The sequence below is a fragment of the Triticum urartu genome, chromosome 4A (assembly GCF_056163025.1).
Source record: "Triticum urartu cultivar PI428250 chromosome 4A, HENAU_Tu73, whole genome shotgun sequence".
Lineage (NCBI taxonomy): Eukaryota > Viridiplantae > Streptophyta > Magnoliopsida > Poales > Poaceae > Triticum > Triticum urartu.
The window spans coordinates 15,164,567-15,182,408 of NC_141876.1; the positions used below are offsets into that span (position 1 = coordinate 15,164,567).

The 17,842-nt window shown below is 44.4% G+C and overlaps 1 protein-coding gene across 8 annotated transcripts; it reads left to right on the forward strand.

The window, feature by feature from the left end:
• Window positions 1-3,014: 3,014 nt before the first annotated feature.
• Window positions 3,015-7,374, forward strand: LOC125550277 (uncharacterized). Of its 8 annotated transcripts, XM_087517504.1 has the most exons (10): window positions 3,015-3,585; window positions 4,228-4,373; window positions 4,748-4,909; window positions 5,688-5,795; window positions 5,888-5,985; window positions 6,121-6,169; window positions 6,254-6,363; window positions 6,474-6,637; window positions 7,036-7,069; window positions 7,196-7,374. In XM_087517504.1, the coding sequence occupies exons 1-5, from the start codon at window positions 3,522-3,524 to the stop codon at window positions 5,891-5,893; spliced, it is 486 nt and encodes a 161-aa protein (XP_087373630.1). In that variant the 5' UTR covers window positions 3,015-3,521; the 3' UTR covers window positions 5,894-5,985; window positions 6,121-6,169; window positions 6,254-6,363; window positions 6,474-6,637; window positions 7,036-7,069; window positions 7,196-7,374. The 8 variants fall into 8 exon arrangements, 6 of the variants coding, with proteins under 6 accessions (XP_087373630.1, XP_087373635.1, XP_087373631.1 ...); XM_087517509.1 differs by adding an exon at window positions 5,545-5,587 and having other exon boundaries at window positions 6,474-7,374; XM_087517505.1 differs by having other exon boundaries at window positions 3,015-3,379; window positions 3,489-3,585; window positions 6,474-7,374.
• Window positions 7,375-17,842: the final 10,468 nt, after the last annotated feature.

Genomic DNA, 17,842 nt, shown 5'->3' on the forward strand with positions numbered 1-17,842 from the left:
CATCTCCTCCTATTATAACCATTTTTGCCCTGCGGCAGGAAATACAACAAAAAAACATAGTTAGAAGATGTGGACAACCAACTACTACAATGATGCAGCCAACTTGGGCAGTAAACCTTGTGCAAACTGGACATCAAATAAGCCAACTAACTTTTTTCTGCCTAATTATTACTTGCCAACTGTGACAAGTAATACCTAGACAGAAAAAAGTTAAGTAAAGGCAACAAGCTCAGTGAGATAACTTATTCTGAAAAAAGCGTCCCTAGTTGAACATGAAGGGAGACACATGAAAACAACCACATCCACAACAAAAGACTTGCACATTGAGAAAAATTAAAATGGAAAATTGGCAAGCATTGGTACTAATTTGCACAAATCAAGGGGTCCTAGTTGCACAAAGCAGGAGAATAACACATAAACCACCATAGCCACCACAATGCTGGTGGATTTGGTAGATTATATCGGAAAACTGGCAAGCATTGGTGCTAAAATTGTACAAACAAGAGTCCCTAGTTGCACACAGCAGAGGGGGAAACAGCCAACTAGTAAAAGTGTATACCATATGCAACTAAGTAAAACCAACTAAGTAGAGCAACTGGCACAAGTGTATAACATATGAATAGCCAACTTAGTAAAAGTGGTGCAGCCAACCGAGCAGGCAACTTGTGCAACTGAACACAGTATAAACAACCACCTAGTACAAAAACAGTGAGCCAACTGACCAAAACAACTGCTGCAACTGCAGAGCATATGGACAACCAAGTACTATATGGACGCAGCCAACTGAGGAGAATTTTGTGCAACTAACCACTTAAATCTCTGAACACCAACTACGAAATCAGCCAATGCATTGCACATAACATTGCGCACATCTAATACAAACTTACAGAATAACTAAGAATCATGAACAGATCTCAAATCTCTGCAAAATTGAATGGAACATGAAGTAAACAGCCAAATCGCCCTAAAATCGCGCAAACGGGGACTACACGTTGACCCTGTCCAGCCACCCCCGTGCCGTGAACTACGCCTCCAACGATTCCCCCGCGAGGAGAACCACCCGCAAGCCGTCGCCAAACTGAGCACTCCGCCGCAATGCCCCGTTCGGTGGAGAGGATGGCGAGGAGGAAGACGAAGACGAAATGGGGAGAGAACTCGCTGTGGCGAGGGATTTCAGGCCACCTTGTAGATCCCGACCACCGTTGGGCGCGTGCTGCGAGATGGGAGAACGGAACTCAATGTGACCTCGCATTCCCCTCGCCCTAAAATCGCCCTAAAATCGCAGGAAATCGAAGATAAGCGGGGGTAGTTCGCGCCGTTCCCGAACCCTAGAGAGCATTCCCCTCGCATTTCGGCACCATCCGCGCTCCGCGAGATAGAGAAAGGGAGGAGAAGCATGTAGAAGTGGAGGGAGAGCATACCTCCGGCGGCGAGGAGCACCAGCGATTCCCCGCGCGAGGAGAACCACCTGCAAGCCGCCGTCAAATCCGAGCACTCCGCCCGCCATGCCCCGTTCGGTGGAGAGGATGGCGAGGAGGAAGACGATGAAGGAATGGGGAGAGAGAGCACACTGCGGCGAGGGATTTCAGGCGCAGATTTCGAAAACCGCCGCCCACGACCCCCACTACTCTCTCCTCTATCACTTACAGGTGGGCCTCCCACGTCCGGATGCGGACAAAACCGCCCACGACCGCGGTGCGCGACCAGGTGGCACCTGGCGGATCTGGGAGCGATCGCTCGCGCGATCGAACGGCCACGGGCCGGCCGCCCATTTCGGTCAGTTAGTGGCCGGCCGCTTTTTAGATTTCAGGTTCTTAGAAAGGCCAAACGTGCATAAAAATTGATGGATTGACCAGTTGGGCTTGGCCCATGTAGCTGACAAAAATTAACAAAAATAAATATACTAAATGGGCTGAATTGTTGGACTCGGCCCATGTAAAAGACAGAATCGGACCGGGCTGAATCTTGTGCCACATCAAGCTTGCCACGCTGGATGCCTACGTGGCCTGGGGAGGTTGCTAGTGACCAAAAATTTGGTTGTGGAACCAACGACCTTTTACATATCACAAAGAAGGTCAAAAATTTCAGTTTACGACCGCCAACTTTTGATCTTCTGTTTTGGTCACAAAAAGATCGCAAATGAAAAACTATGACCTTTCAGCGCCCAATAGTGAGGGTCACAAGTTGATATATTTCTTGTAGTGCTTCCACTTCTTTTTTAATTTACTTACCAAACTTTCTATACTTACTACTTAAAAAGAACGTAAGGTTTCCATTTCACCTTTCTTCCCATCACCCCTTCGTCCAACCTTTCATGTATATGATAATCAATCACCTTAATTTACTTACCTTCCACTTCTTTTTTAATTTACTTACCAAACTTTCTATATCTATATCTATATCTATACTACTTAAAAAGAATATAAGGTTCCCATTTCACCTTTCTTCCCATCACCCCTTCGTCCAACCTTCCATGTATATGATAATCAATCACCTTAATTTACTTACCTTCCACTTCTATTTTAATTTACTTACCAAACTTCTAATAAAAAATATAAGGTAGTTCACGATCAGAATTTGATGAACATTTATTTACAAAATTGCATTATTATTGACAGGTAAATCACAAACTAACATACTAGAATATTTATATCCCGTTGCAACGCACGGCCAATGTTCTAGTTGTTGTTTATAAACTATTATTGTAAGTTGTTTTTTATGACTATGTAGTGCTCAAGTCGACGAGTTGCAAATTTGGGTAATTTTACCTGCGGGTACCCATTTACCCTGATGGGTGATGTGTATGGGAAAACATTGTACCCATCGACGGGTATGGATAGGTTTGAGGCAACGGTAAGGATATGCGGTGGCTCCACCCATATCCAAATCCGACGGGTGCCATACCACCCATTAACAGTCGCGCAAGGGGCGGTCGATGGGCGTATCCACATCATTCTTGATTTTACTGTCTGGTATAGAAACTTGTTTTTTAGGTAAGAAACCTCCCCAGATAACAGATAACGCCTCGCTGCGATCGAGCCGCACACGCACGCGCCGCCGCCGTCATCTCCCTTCACAGGCACGTCTCTGTCTTCACTCGATTTCCTTGATCCCCTTTTCGCACGTTGCCTCCTCCCATTCCTTCCCCCCTTACTCGCACGCAGGTGGCCGCAGGAGAGGCGTGGCAGAGGAGGCTCGTTCAGGGGGTGGTGGTGGTGGGAGTGGGGAGTAAGAAAGAGCACGGAGGCGGCGGCGGCAGCGGCGGCGGCTAGGAAGAGCGTGTGCGTGACCGACGCAGGAGGCTTCATCGCCTCGTGGCTCATCAAGCTCCTCCTCTCCAAGGGCCTCTAAATGGTCCGCGACACCGTGCGAGATCCCGGTAAGGACCCTCCTCACTTCGATCCGTCCATCCCAGCCCCCGAAGATCCAACCTCAGCTCATGCTCGCACTGCTCCCGCCCCACGATGATGTCTGCGTCGAACTGAAAGCCCACGGAGGACGGGGACGAGGTCGGGGTGGAGATGTGGATCGTTTTCTTTAGATCCCCAACTAAAGAGTTTGAAGTTGTTTCTGCAGAGAACCTAGGTAAACAGTTGATTCTGGTTGATTTCTTTTGAGTTCAATGTCAGGATCTCTGGTGGATGCACAAAAATGTTGCTCTCCCAGCTCAGCATGCATTTTTAGTTTGCATTTTGTATATCAATCTCAAAAGGATTTGCACTATGAACAAATTGTTTTCCTGTCTGAAACATGCACAAAATCGGAATAGAGGAAGGAAAATCAGTGGTTAGACTATGTGGGTTGTGTCTATTGGGAAATGGAGGTCGCAAATAAACTAATGCACATACTTATGTAAGTAGATGGATATTAATGGGAGACCAACAACCTAAAAAGGGAGGGAAAAACCATTATACTAAATCTATATCTATTGTACTTGTTTTTCACGTACTTTTGATCAGATTGTTACATTAGATATGCCTTGCATCTTGAATGTCATCTCGCTTCCATAATTGATAAAAGACAGTGCAGATAATGCCCTTGTTATTACCTTTTCACTTTTACTTGATACTTTCTTAAGTATAATTGCAACCCAGTTCTTCAAACATAAAGTCTAAATTAGGTGTCACGTTATAGTTATCTTTATATACTCCAATTGCCGATCTGTTTATTGCATTGCCTTCAAAAGACTCACTAGGGATCGTGCGCTTTGTTTGATTTTCACTGCAGATGTCAATGAATGTGCGCAGAGTCCAGGCTCCTGCCATGGCTCTGCAACTTGCCACAACACAGTTGGAGGGTTCCATTGTTCATGCCCTTTTGTCACCAGTTTTGCTAAGGAAACAAACTCATGCGCCAATCGGTTTATAAGTCAGGTAAACCATGAGAAGTTAGCACCTTGCTTTATTATTCTTACAATCAACAATGCCTGCTTTAGATTCTGAAAAATGATCTTTGTTGTTTAGTCTGGTAAATATTTTGCGTTTTGGCGAGAGCAGCAGAGTTGTTTTTCTCTCCATTAGCTGGCACTAATGCCTAAGAGGCATGTCACTGTTATGCTCTGTCACGGCCAAAATTTGGTTTGTGCTTAAACATTGTCTGAGGCCACATTGTTGGTCCTATGGTTTTAGAAATGAAAAGTTGCAAGTGCAACTATCACCGGCAATCCACCAACAATAAAAAATTAGTTACGTACAAAAAGGAAAAATAATTATACATCTAACTATTATGTATGGATATACTTTTTCAGGAGTTGAGCAGGGCACAATCTGTGGCACGACCGCATTCTCCTACTCATTTGTCTCAAAGCAAAAGAAGCTCGCTGCCTTTGCCTGGAGAGAGCAGAAGTTTCTTTTATCTAATCCAAGATGATCTATTCATGATTAAAACAGCGAGGAAATCAGAAGTCGAGGTAATTTTCTTATTGATGCCACTGTGATGAGCTCTACTCTCTACTGTCGGCATAAAGTAGGACAACATTTTATTTGGAGGTTATATCACTTGTGAAATAATTTGTAGTGTTGTTTGGATTGCATCCTGTAAATGCCATTAAATATTCTTTCCCATCATGTTGGCCTATTTGAACTAATATTCTTGAGTCTCATCAACTCTGAATATGGTGTATGGTGTACTCACATCCCTGCCATTTGGGAACTAAATGAAATAGTTATTAGTCTTGGACTCTTGGTAGTGCTTAGGGCCTGAAATCAGATAAATTATATGGACCGAAGCGAACACAATGTATTTTAATGCAATTGTTCCTTTTACAGGCCAGTAAACAAAATCAAGATTAGAACGCAACGAATGGATCGGTTTATGGTTACAAGTGACAAAATTACCTACTATAATTCTTGCAATCACGGTGTTGCTACTCATTGTCATAGGACGCAGTAGAATCAAACACTCCTTCTGGTTTCCTCATTTAGTTTAGAAAGTACTCCCTCTGTAAACTTGTACACCTAAAACGTCTTATAAAAGTTTGCAGAGGGAGTAGTATTTATCTAAAGTTTATTTTTCCATTGAAATGTGCAATTTTACACATTCCAGTGCAAGGGCTGGATGTCCTTATAAAGCTTTTTAATGGGTTGAGGTAAGTGCGGGATGGATGAAATTGCTCAGTACCATCTAATCTGGCAATCTGGATTATGATCGGTTCAACTATTTTGTGGTTCCACTTCTACTAATTGAAGCCGGCGAGTTGGTGTATGCTTGAAGTGAGTCTGGTTCTTGCTTCAATTCCCCCTGTTTCACCTCCAGATCTACTCATCGGGAGATGGATTCCTTGCATTGAGAGGCTGGTAGGGGTGCTCGTTTAGCACATGATTTTTTTTTCTTACTTTTGATTCTTATAAGCCTTTTGGACTTAGGTGATCATTGGTACACGATGCAGGTCTGACGCTGTTGTTGATAATCATCCATACCTATGCTGGACGTGGACGAAGTACACACATGTACACGCAGCTTTTTTTTGATCCATTGCATATCAAAGTATGAGTAGATATATCACAGTCCTCTGTAAATACCTACAGTTCTTTGCTTTGTGTGAAATTGACCTTTGGTAATTTGTGTTCACTTTTTACTTGTATGTGTGCGAATTTATAACCTGGATATTTTTCCTACTAGGCTTCATTCAGACGATGGACTGTCTTGCTCTACTTCGAAATCGAAACAGGTGAGTCGTGTCCTTTTTAGGATTGAACCAACTGAAGTGAAACCAGGATATAGTTTCTGCAGCACTTATGAGCAAATTGTACAGGGGAAAGACAGGCGGCTGCTGCAGAACAAGGGAAGGAGTAGCAGCTATCTGCTGTTTCAGTTGTTTATGTGCGCTGAAGATTGTTCGCACCCGTACCCTGAAGAAAGAAGGCAAAATAATCCATAACTATTTCTTGATAATAAAGTACATAAGACATAGATATATAGCTCATTGGCTCCATCACGTTAGTTTGCTAAATAAGTTATATGGATCCTTGCAGACACAAGATAGATTCTAGATATACCTGGGATATGTTCATCCGGGTTCAGTTAATAAGTGCATTAGTCAACATTGTGGTGCAATGACAGAATCTGTTGTCCACAACTTCACCTGCCATATCCTTAAGGGTCTTGATTTCCTATAGAGCCAAAAAAGTATGCATAGGTAATGTTTCTTTTTCGTTGTTCGTTTTTTATCTGATAATGATTTTCCGTTCACTGCTTCCTTACTTTCTGAACCTAACCTTTTTGTTTTGTTTTTTGCGTTATCTCTTATTTTTTTTCTTATACAAATTCTCAGATTGCTTTGTTCTATTTAGACCATACAAATGGTTAAGAACTCATTATCTCTTATTTTTCTCTTATACAAATTGTCTGATTTCTTTGTCCTATTTAGACCATTCAAATGGTTAAGAACTCATTAAGTACTTTCCTTTTGTATGATGTAGATGCCAATAATTCGCTCTTCAGTTTTGTAGCGAAAATAGTACCCGAAGTTTATAGATCTTTATTCCTTCTTGTCGATGAGACGAGGACTGATTTCTACACATATATTTACTGCAGATCTGGAAATAGGTTTAAAGGAAAGATTTAGAAGGTGAAGGAGCTGATAAAGAGCATGCTAAATTCTCACTGTCTTAATCATTTTTGGTGTACAATGCAATTCATGTATAGGTTTGGTGCTTTGTGCTGACAAGAATTCTCTGATTGGCATCATTTGCAGTAACTGTGGTGATCCAGGACGCTTTCAAGATTACAAGTTCAGTAGTGGCAACTTGAACTTATGTAAGAATAAACAGGATGATTTTTCATTCTGAAGAGTTTCCTTACTGTTGACTTTAAGCCTTCATAGTTACATCGTGGGATTATGAATAAGATGGTGCTAATTATATTTTGAGTGAATTTCTGTGTGTATTATTCAGACTAGCCCTTGAACTAAATAAAGAGAAGTCAAAGATAGCATGCAGTTGCAGGAGTTGGAATTTTGTTTCTGCTGCTCCTGTCTGTCTTTGAGAAGCACCGATGCACCACCAATATAATAAGTTGTTAAACGATTCAAGAGGACTATGAACCATGGATAAATGCAACAGCAAGGTTAGTATGCATAGGCATGCAGAGGAGGCGCGCCCCTGCCCCTAGTACAACACAATAAGAGTGGCACAAAGGGCGAACGCTGGCAAGAGCCACGTCCTCGTTTTTACTGTGTCGAGGTAAAAAAAATAAAGCCATTGGAAGTGGAAAAGCACATCGATCCCCACATCCCACCTCCCTTTCCTCCCCAAGCACACAACCTTTCCTCTGGTCGCTGTCACTCGCCTTTCTCTCCAGCGCGCGCTCTCTCTCTCTCATCCTCTCTCCACCTCTCGGTCGCCAGCCGATTCCGGCCGTTACCGGCTGTCTCCGGCCCCGCCTAACACTCCCTCGTGTTCTCCTCCACCGCTAATGTAGTAGCGCACTATGCTTTCTTGGACGCCGGCGCGGCCCCTCGGCGGCAGTGATCTTCCCACCGCCGGGCTCCACAGCCTGCTCACCCTGCCCTACCCCAGGCTCCACTATAAGAAATATGTCAACTAGTGACCTTCTGTTAGTGACCCTGGAAGAAATGGTCATAGATCTATGACCATTTCAGACCAATTGGTCAAAAGCTGTTCAGGGGGCTCCAAACCCTAAACCATTGTGACCATTTTGGCCAGAAAGGTCGTAATTTCCTTACATGAAATGGTCATAAAGCAAACATCGCTAGTCCGCTGCCTTATTTCTAGTTGTTAACGACCAATATAGATGGTCATAGCCTTGTAAATTATGGTGGGTTGCTATGACTAGGCGCCACCTCATCAGTTTTGCCTATGTGTCATGTCCATGTGGCAGTTTTTGCCTTAGGTTGTGAAACAACCTATATTTCTGTCATTCCCAAAATTCCCAAAAAGCTCATAAATTCTTTGGGTCATATCTTCGTCAAATATGTAAAAACCTTCCTTGCCTAGTTCAAAAATAATTCAAAAATATTCATTTTCCTATTCTGTTCAGAACAACAGTTTGTGAAGGAAGTACCACCTTGGCATGTCCAAATAGTATCCATTTTCTACAGTGCTTTCCTATGCCCAAATAACCATCCTCCACCAAATGCCAGCTCAATCCATTCATTATTTTCAGCCAAGCTTCAACATTCGTAGTTATGTCCAGTGTGGTAGTTTGCAAAGCAAGTACCACCTAGGCTCCTCCTTTTGAGCTGAAAATTTGTGAAGACGGTCTTCGTAGTAACTGATCATCCTCAGCCAAAACTCACGCCCATTAGCCATGTACATTTCCGTACCGCTAATCAAACACTTGGCTGCTAATTCATGTTCGAGCATCGATCGGTCTTCGCGTGAGAATATTATGTTGTAATTTTCTTCCTAGCACCTACCTGGGGAGTACCCAACCCACTAGACATGCCTAGGCCGCCCAGAACACATGGCAACACCAGGGTCACGCGGTGACCACGCGGCGGGCATGCGAGTTTACGCGCTCTAGAGTTGGGGCCCTCGGCCACCGCCCAAACCTCGACGTATCGCCACCAAACCATGTATTTATGATTAAATAGGTACTTATGTACCTAGAAATGATTCTTGGAAAAAAATAAATAGCAAACTATGAGACAGCTGCAGTTCAAATTTGACCCGCTTCCAGCTGAATCGGCGGGAATTTGTCTTTTTCACGAGAGGTGGATCAAAACTTTTTACACCCAACCATTTTGTCAATTGTGCATTAAATATGGACTAGTATTTTAGAAAAATGATTTGGTCTAATTTTGCAACAATTATTTGGGAGGTCCTTAACAAAAAAACCTCCTTTCGGGCACTCGGAAAATGGAAAATGAATTTTCCTTGCAAAGAAAATAAAAACTCTCTTAGGAAACATTGTTTAGAATTCCAATATGCACCCTTGTGCACAACATGAGATCATTTGAACAAACTATGCCATGAATGTGGCCATAAGATTGATCATTTGGCTTGAAAGCCAAGAATCTTCACGCATAATAGCTCATTTCTGAGAACACTTTTTTAAAATAATTGTCGTATTACAAGTTTATTATTTTTCCTGGAAACTTGGTCACATATAATGACACAATGCGAAGGTTTTCCAATTTTTTGATTTTTTTTGAATTTTTTATGCCCGTTTCAAAATGCGGTCAAAACGGCGGGCTTGACCGTTCCTAGCTAGTGGTTGAATCTTCAAAAAATTTCGACGTTTCTCTGATTAAATAGATACTTATGTACCTAGAAATGATTTTTGGAAAAAATAAAGAGCAAACTATGAGACAGTTGTAGTTCAAATTTGACCCGCTCCCTACTGAATCGGCAGGAATTTGTCTTTTTCACGGGAGGTGGATCGAAACTTTTGACACCCAACCATTTGGTCAACCGTGCATTAAATTTGTCCTAATATTTTAGAAAATTGATTTTGTCTAATTTTGCAACAAATAGATGGTAGGTCCTTCACAAAAGAACTCATTTCGGGCACTCGGAAAATGGAAAATTGATTTTTCGTGCAAAGGAAATAAAAACTCCCTTTGTCAATATTGTTTGCAAATCCAAGATGTAAACTTGTGCAAAATATGATATCATTTGAACAAATATTTGATAGGACTTTCACAAAAAAACTCATTTTAAGCACTGAAAAATGGAATGAAATTTTTATCTTGAATCGATCACGGCCAATTTATATGGTCATAAGGTCATCAAATGGTTTGCTACGTTCTGATTGGTCCATGAGCATATCACGCGGATCATGCATCAACCGCCGTAGGATGCTTCCGGATCCAACGGCAGCCCTCACCCCCTCAGCCAACCGCAACCCAACTACCCAAACCCTAACCCACACCCGCACTCCTCCCCCCTCGGCTCCTCGCCGCCGCCACCTCCTCCCCCTTCCAGATCGAGACAGAGCGAGAGCTCGCATCCTCCCTTACAGATCGCTACCGCCACCTCCCTCCGGTGGAGCTCGCCGCCGTCCATGGCCTCCTCCATGCCCTCCTTTTCTCACCCCTCCCCTTCCCTCACCAGGAGGGAGAGAAGAACCCGAGGGAGGGAGATCCAACGTGATCTAGCCTCGACCTCCACTGCCTCAGCCTCGCGCCTCGCCGGAGCAGCTCTACCGTCGGCCGAAGTTGCGCAGGTCGCCATGTTCCCCCGCTCTTCTTCCTCCCTCTGTTTATCTCTTCCTTTTTTCTCTCAAGTCTCAACCCCCTCTGTACTTCTCTTTGCAAGGAGGCCGCCATGGACTTCCTCATCGAGCCGTCGCCGGAGTTCCAAGTCCGCGCCGCTCGAAACCGTCTTCAACCTCCATCGGCCCTTGTTCCTCCATGCCCCGCCAAGCGCGCACCAAGCCGTCGCCGCGTCGAGCTCCACCGCCCAAGTCCGCCGTCCCGCCGCCCGCCGGACCTCCCTGGCTGTCTTCCTCCACTGCATCCCGTCGCTCCTCGAACGCACCAAGTCCCCCTGCATCAAGCACCGCCCTCGCCCAGACGCATCGAGCGTTGGTGCTCTTTTGCCTCATCGGGTGGATGACACCCAGCGCACTCACGCGCGTGGGGTCAAGGGCGTTGACCGCGCCCCTGCCTGGGAAGATCACCAGCGCCTCTCGGCTCGATCCCCTGCTCTACCGCTCGCATGGTACGCTCCCTCGCTCCCTCCGTCCCCTCTCCTCGAGTTGATGAGATCTGAGAGAAGCCGACGAGTGGCCATTTGGTGCGGCACGGGACAGAGGCCATGTGCTCTGCTCAAGGACTTGTTTTAATCCTGATATATCTGATGAAATAGTACTTCTCTACTTCACTGTTCAATCAGGCAATGCAGAATCCCAGTTCCAAAATGTTTTTCAAACTATATTTGCTAGAAAAACGATCTTATATTATTTACATGGGTCAATCTCGACCATCATGATTCCTAAGCTAATAAGGTTGGTTGTGTGCTCTCCTTGCAGCAGCCTGAGCTCCGGCGAGGTTGATCTGGACGGCTCGGCAGCGTCACCGGCGGTGAAGACCCCCCTCCCTTTGCGGCTATGGACGAACTGGTTTGCGTGTTGCCTCCTGCCTTTTGTGCTCGCGTTGCGGTGGTTAGGTTAATAAAAATTGAACTAGTTAACTACTGTAAGCGATTCTGCAATTGTTTGTGGATCTGGTAGCAAGCTGTATGAACCATAGTTTAGCTGCTTTAGATAACTACTACTTAGGTTAATAACAATTAGTAGGACTTCATCACAGTTCTTCTGTAGTTCCCTTTAGCTGCTTTAGATAACCATAGGTCTTATGTAGTTGTAGCTGGACTGTTAATTTGGTACTCCATCACATCGGTGTGGGTTTTGGCAGTACGAGTGTACTGCCACAATGTCACCAGCTGGTGCAATTGCAACCAGTAGAAATGAGAATATAGTATTGGCAATTTGGCATAATATACACCTGAGTCGGATAAGACTTAGGACAATGTCCTTTGAGGTTGCAGAAGATTAGTTGCTAGTTGCTACCATGTGTGTAGGATAAGATCAGATGCTGCTGCTGCAGGATAGTTATCCTCTTCGTATGGCAATATGCTTATTTTCCTTGGTTCCAACTACGCAGCGAATTCTCTTTCAAAAAAAATGTGGCGCATGCATGAGGATCAATCATGTTGACTGCGTGACAATCATGTTTCTCATCGTTGTAATTTTTAGTTTTGAAAAAAATACATGTTTTCTTGATCTTCTGTTAAGTCTGTTTATTTATAAATCCAACTTCCATGTTTTTTAGAGGAAAACCTGAAGACTGACCCACAATGTTTCCGTGCAGGTAGTAACTCTAATAGGCCACTACACTTTCCAAATTCCAATGCTCGCATGTTGGTCGTTCCCAAGTTTTCACTACCTTGAGTATGTACTCTACCGTACATTTCCAAAAATTCTTCCTCTCATTCACCTGATGCATACTTGTTCAATGTGTTTCCGTGAAGTTATTAGACATACAATACTTTTGAAATACCCATACTGTAACTGACCAAAGAACTAGAAGCAAAAGACATACAGTACATCACCTTTCAAATGCTCAATACTGTAGCTGACACACTAGAGAACTAGAAGAATAACCTGCATTAGAAACACTCGCTGTGTGCTTCCCTTGCCCCTGGCAATGTCAATGAATCATAGTGGTACTGTAGGCACCGAAGAAATTGTGGCATGTTGTTTAATTTGTTTATTCATTTGTTGCAGTATGTGCACTGTTGTGGTGAAACTCTAGTGTTTCTGCAACCTACAAGTGCGTATGGGCACTGATTTCTAGAAGTATTTGAGTTGACATCTTTGTTGGTTTAGATAGTACATAAATTTTGAAGGGCGGTTGATTTGCTTCTGGTTTTTGAAACAGAGCTGACTATAGTTATGCATGAACGAGAATATGCTTGTAACTGGTGACAAATAGACCAGCTTTGCAGTTTGCCACATTGGTGATGTAAATGCTCCTAAATGATGATATCTTAGCAAGTGCTTTCTGCGATGTTTAACCTTGTTACTATCGTCCATAAGTATTGCCGTTGATTTTGATATATGAGCACTAGTGTTTCCTGCTTACAGCAAGCTATGTATTGTACATGTGTCCATTTTACCTGTGTAAATAGTTTGTTTCATACCTAGTAACATGTTTCCTCATAATGAATTATTCGTGCCATGTGAATCATTGCTGCTATCCTGCTACTAATGGATACAGGGACGAAATGCACAGTTTCCTGTCAAGTAGTGTTTGTTTGGTGACAGGATGCTATTTTTTCCTTCCAAGTATAATGCTCCTTTCATGTAGTGATGATACTACATCTATTTCATTTCATGTTTATGCCTCTTCCAGAAAATGTGTTGCACCTACAATAATCAATCTAACTTATCCATTTTATTGTATAGGCCTTCGAGTACAAGAGGCTGCTGCTTGACTATAACAGCGAACACGACCAACAAGCTCCGCCAGCGCGAGGCAAGCGACGACATGCTCGGTTACCCCCACCTGTGAGTCGCGCTCCCCCTGCCCAGCCGCCCCTCCGTGAGTCGCTCTAGATTCGGGATCACTGCTAGATCCTCGGCACTAGAAACGATCAGATATTCAGATGATATGTTAGTTTCTGTGGTTTCTGATAGGCCCGCTGCATCTGTTGGCGTTAACCATTTCCTATGTGGTTCTGTGTGGAACCCTTCCTAATTTGTTTGCAGCCCTTCCTAATTTTTTGTTTTTGTTCTATTTGGAAATGGATGCAGCAGGTGCTCTGCTCTTGCACACGTCTGGCACCGTCTCCAGCGCGGTGGTGCTTCTTGAGGCGACCGGCGTGATGGTGGCTGTGTACGGCGGCGACCACAAGCTCTTCGGTGAGTCGGCTCCATCTTCTAGCCCTAGCTCCCTATTTTCTGCTCCTATAGCACGCTCTGTTGGTTTAGAACACAAGCAGCAGTAGCCTACCGTGTATACACACTAAACAGCAGGAGCTCAATCACCTTGTGTACACTAGCAGCTTGCTTACACACTTGTCGCTTTTGCTTGTGGTAGCCATTACGTAGCTGAATCATGTCCGTGTCTACTAATCATCAGTTCATAGTATTTGGCTTCTGTGTGATTGTCTGCGACTATTTTATGGTGATGTGGATATACTTTCTGATTTAAAGTTACTAATATTTTTTGTTTTGATTGTTTCTCTGGTGCGAGGAAAGCTGTGAGTAGACGTCAACGATGCCTACTTGCTTGGCTGCTACAGTGATGCATGCGCCGGTCAAGCAAGCACACATGCATATACGTGCATGTTAGGATAGTAGCAGATGTGCCATAATTCCTGTGTAAGGAAATGTATTCCTGAGATGATTTTGTTATGTTATCTAAACCTGGGAGATGCGTTATGTGATGTGATATGATGGATGATCTGAATTCGACATTGAGTTTTCCTGATTTGAATATGAAACAATGTCGGATGCGTGTGTGTAACTGGATTAAAGAGGTCTTGTGCCCAAACAATTTTGTCCAAACATTTATTTCGAAATTTGAGATCTAATACTGGACAACTAATTGGGCTGAAAAAGGCTACAACCCAACAAGCATTGGTCTGTTTAAAAAGTGAAACAAAAAAAGCCTTAGAAAATAAAAAAATAAATATATTGCAAAAAAGGCCGAGGCCCCCTAATATGGAAGTATGGCCCGTGCAGAAATTGACAGAAAAAATACACTAAATTGGTTGAATTAATGGGCTCGGCCCATATAAACACCCAATTGGACCGACCCGATTCTAATTTTTGACCTTTTCAATTGGTCGTAATTTTGCCACGTCAGATTGCCACGTCGGATCCGACGTGGCCTGGGCAGACAGCCAATGACCAAAACAAAAGGTCATGGGTTCAACGACCTTCTGTTTTGGTCATAAACGTCCACGACCTTCTCTAATTTCAGTTTACGACCGTCAGCTTTTGACCATCTGTTTTGGTCAGAAAAAGGTCGCAAATGAAAATCAATGACCTTTCAGTGACCACTAGTCAAGGTCACAAGTTGACATATTTCTTGTAGTGCTCTCTGACCGGCTCCTCCGTGCCGCCCCCGCCTAAAAGACAAGTCTTTGATTGTGTTTTGGTTTGATGTGTGGAGCGCGCGCGAGGTGCTCGATTGATTGATTGTGTGCTGCAAGACTCATGGATCACGATGGTGAGTCGGGTGATGGGGTTGTCGCTTTGCACGGGTTCGCTCGGGACGGTGCTCCTGTTGTTCTTGTTTTCGCTCCCGTTGATCTTTCCCATGGAGGTTGTTCGTATGATTGGAGATTGCTTCTCTTTGTGTTTTTTAGGGTAAGCTTCTCTTTGTGTTTTGATTCCTGGTGCTGCTGCCTGTGTATTTTCTGATGTGTGTTTTGTGTTGCCCAGGTTCATGTGAGGTGAGCTGGCTGTTTGTTCTCATTACCAGATCGGCAGCGGGTGTTCCTTTTAGTTTCATCCAAGTTGAGCTTCGCCTGCCATTGAGGTGTGGTTCATCCTCTCCATGTATGCATGTGCTGCTCCAGTGGTGTTTTATTAGTTATTTTTTGTGGTGGGCTCATGCTCGTCACCTATTCCTTCTTATGTTGCACCGGTCGTGTGGCTTTGTTTGTGATGTAGAGCAGCGGTGTAGGTTTGATTCTGGTGTGGCGTGTTGATGGCGTAGTGCTCTGAATTTTTGCTTTTTTCTCAGGATTCCTGTGATTCGCGGCGGCGTTCATGTTCAGATTGTGGCAAAAGGGCATGGTTATGTCCTGGGAGCTCATCCCAGTGGCCAAGCGGCGGCCTTCTATGTTGGCTGTCATTTCAATGACAACGACCGTTTGCTTGTCTGCTATGGCGTCCAACACGATTTGGAGGTTAGAAGGTTGTAGATCATAGCACCCAGGAGACAACTGTTATTCATCACACATTTAGTGGTCGTCTGCAATCTCAGGGCCCCTTTGTTTTCACATTTGATTTAATGTTTCAATCTATAATCAATGAGTCTACCTTTCTGATTGCTCTATTTTTACTTGTTAAGGGAGCACCCTGTGTACACATGTATAGGCTGTAGTCTAGAGCCGTGTAAGGCCCAGGCCCATGCAACCCTCTACTTCTAGCTTCTTCCTCTCCATACAGAAACTCTGCTTTTTGTCTATCTTTCACAATATTGAACATGGTATTAGAGCCAGCGAACCCTAGTTTCCGTCCGCCGCCGCCACACACGGAGCCGTCGTCAGCGAGGTGATTCCGGCGAGATCCTTCATCCAGCAACGTCCTCAACTTTGGTTCCCCCTGTATTCGTCGTCATCTCGTGGGAACTGCTCTCCCGTAGCTCCCCGTGTGTCTTCCCCGCTGACCTGTGGTTGGCTTCTTGCACCATCGCCGGCCTTCCAGCAAGCCGGTGCGACATCTCCGCCAAGCCGTTGCCTTCGCATCGGAGGTTTGCTGCTCTATCAAGCAGCTGCTCCTTTATCAAGCAGCAGCTGCTCTGTACGTATTGGGAACCTGCTCCCTATCAGCTGGTTTTCTTAATTCTGTTGTGCTCCAGTAACTGAAGAGGTTTCAATTGCTTGATTTGCTCTCCAGTTAGCTGTTGCCTTGTGGTGCTTTGCTAATTTGGCCTCTGAACTTGCTCCTACTCTGTTCAATCATTGGTGTGGCTGCTGGGATTAGTTTTTCCCCCTTTTGCTAGAGGTCCTTGCTGCCATGGCGAAGAATGATTTTGGATTAGGAGCTGGTTCAATGTCCATAGACATCAAACTTGATGGTACAAATTACAGGGAATGGGCTTTCTTGGCTAAAACAATCTTAAGGGCAGCAGGTTTTGTCTGACACTTGTCTGATGATCCACCTAGTCCTATTGATGATACAACTGGGAAATCTTGGCAAAAGATTGATGATCGTGTCATGGGCGCTTTAGTTCTGGGTGTTCATCCCTCACTCGGAATGAGTCTTGAGCATCACACTTCAGCCAAAGAAATGTGGAAGTATTTTGAGCAGCGGTACATTCAGCCTAGCGGTGCTCTCCATTTTTCACTGTTGCAGAATTTACACAACACTCAGCAGCAGCAAGACATGTCCATCGAAGAATATTATGGGGCTTTTACTCGCATTACTGGTCAGCTATGTTCCATGGTTCTGAAGAGTAGTGTTGGATGTAAGTCGTGTGTGGCCAAGGAAGAATATGAGCATCGGACTCTTGTCTTTCAGTTTGTGACGGGTCTGAAACAAGACTTTGAGAACATTCACACTCAGTTACTTAGTCGTACGACTCCTCCTACCTTGACAGAGGCACTTGCTAGCTTGATTGCTGAGGAGACTCGATCGTCTTCGTTCCCTTGCTACCACTTCAACACCTTCTCTACACAGTGTTCTGGCTTTTCCTTAGCGGCCAAGTGCTTCTAGGGCTGCACCTTCAGGTGCTTTCTGCTCGCACTTCAAGAGGACAGGACACCAACCTGATAATTGCTTCCAGCTTCATCCAGAGCTATTAGACGAGTATCGTGCAAGAAGAGACCTGCAGCGTCGTGCAGCCACTAAATCTCAGTCTCGGTCTTTGAGGCCGTCTACAGCGACTGTCACCGAGCCGCCTGCAATGAGTGCTTCTGTGTCTGCTCTCACTCAGTCTGCATCTACTTCTGCACATCCTTGGGTCTTGGACTCTAGAGCATCTTTTCATGTGACCTCTGATCGCTCACAGCTTGTGTCTTGCCAGCCTGCGCAAGATGGTGCCTCTGTTCAGACTGCCGATGGTACACCTTGTTCTGTCACTCATCGGGGTTCACTTTCCACATCAAAATTTTCTGTTTCTTCCATATCTTTTGTTCCTCAATTGTCCATGAATCTTATGTCAGTTGGTCAAATTACCGACATGAACTGTTTTGTT

What these genes read in the sequence shown, in the direction of transcription:
- LOC125550277 (XM_087517504.1), top strand. Translation starts at nt 3,522, where the DNA reads ATGTGGATCGTTTTCTTTAGATCCCCAACTAAAGAGTTTGAAGTTGTT. An exon ending in CCAATCGGTTTATAAGTCAG is followed by an intron (nt 4,374 to 4,747) that starts GTAAACCATGAG and finishes ATACTTTTTCAG; the next exon opens with GAGTTGAGCAGGGCACAATC. An exon ending in CGAGGAAATCAGAAGTCGAG is followed by an intron (nt 4,910 to 5,687) that starts GTAATTTTCTTA and finishes TACTAATTGAAG; the next exon opens with CCGGCGAGTTGGTGTATGCT.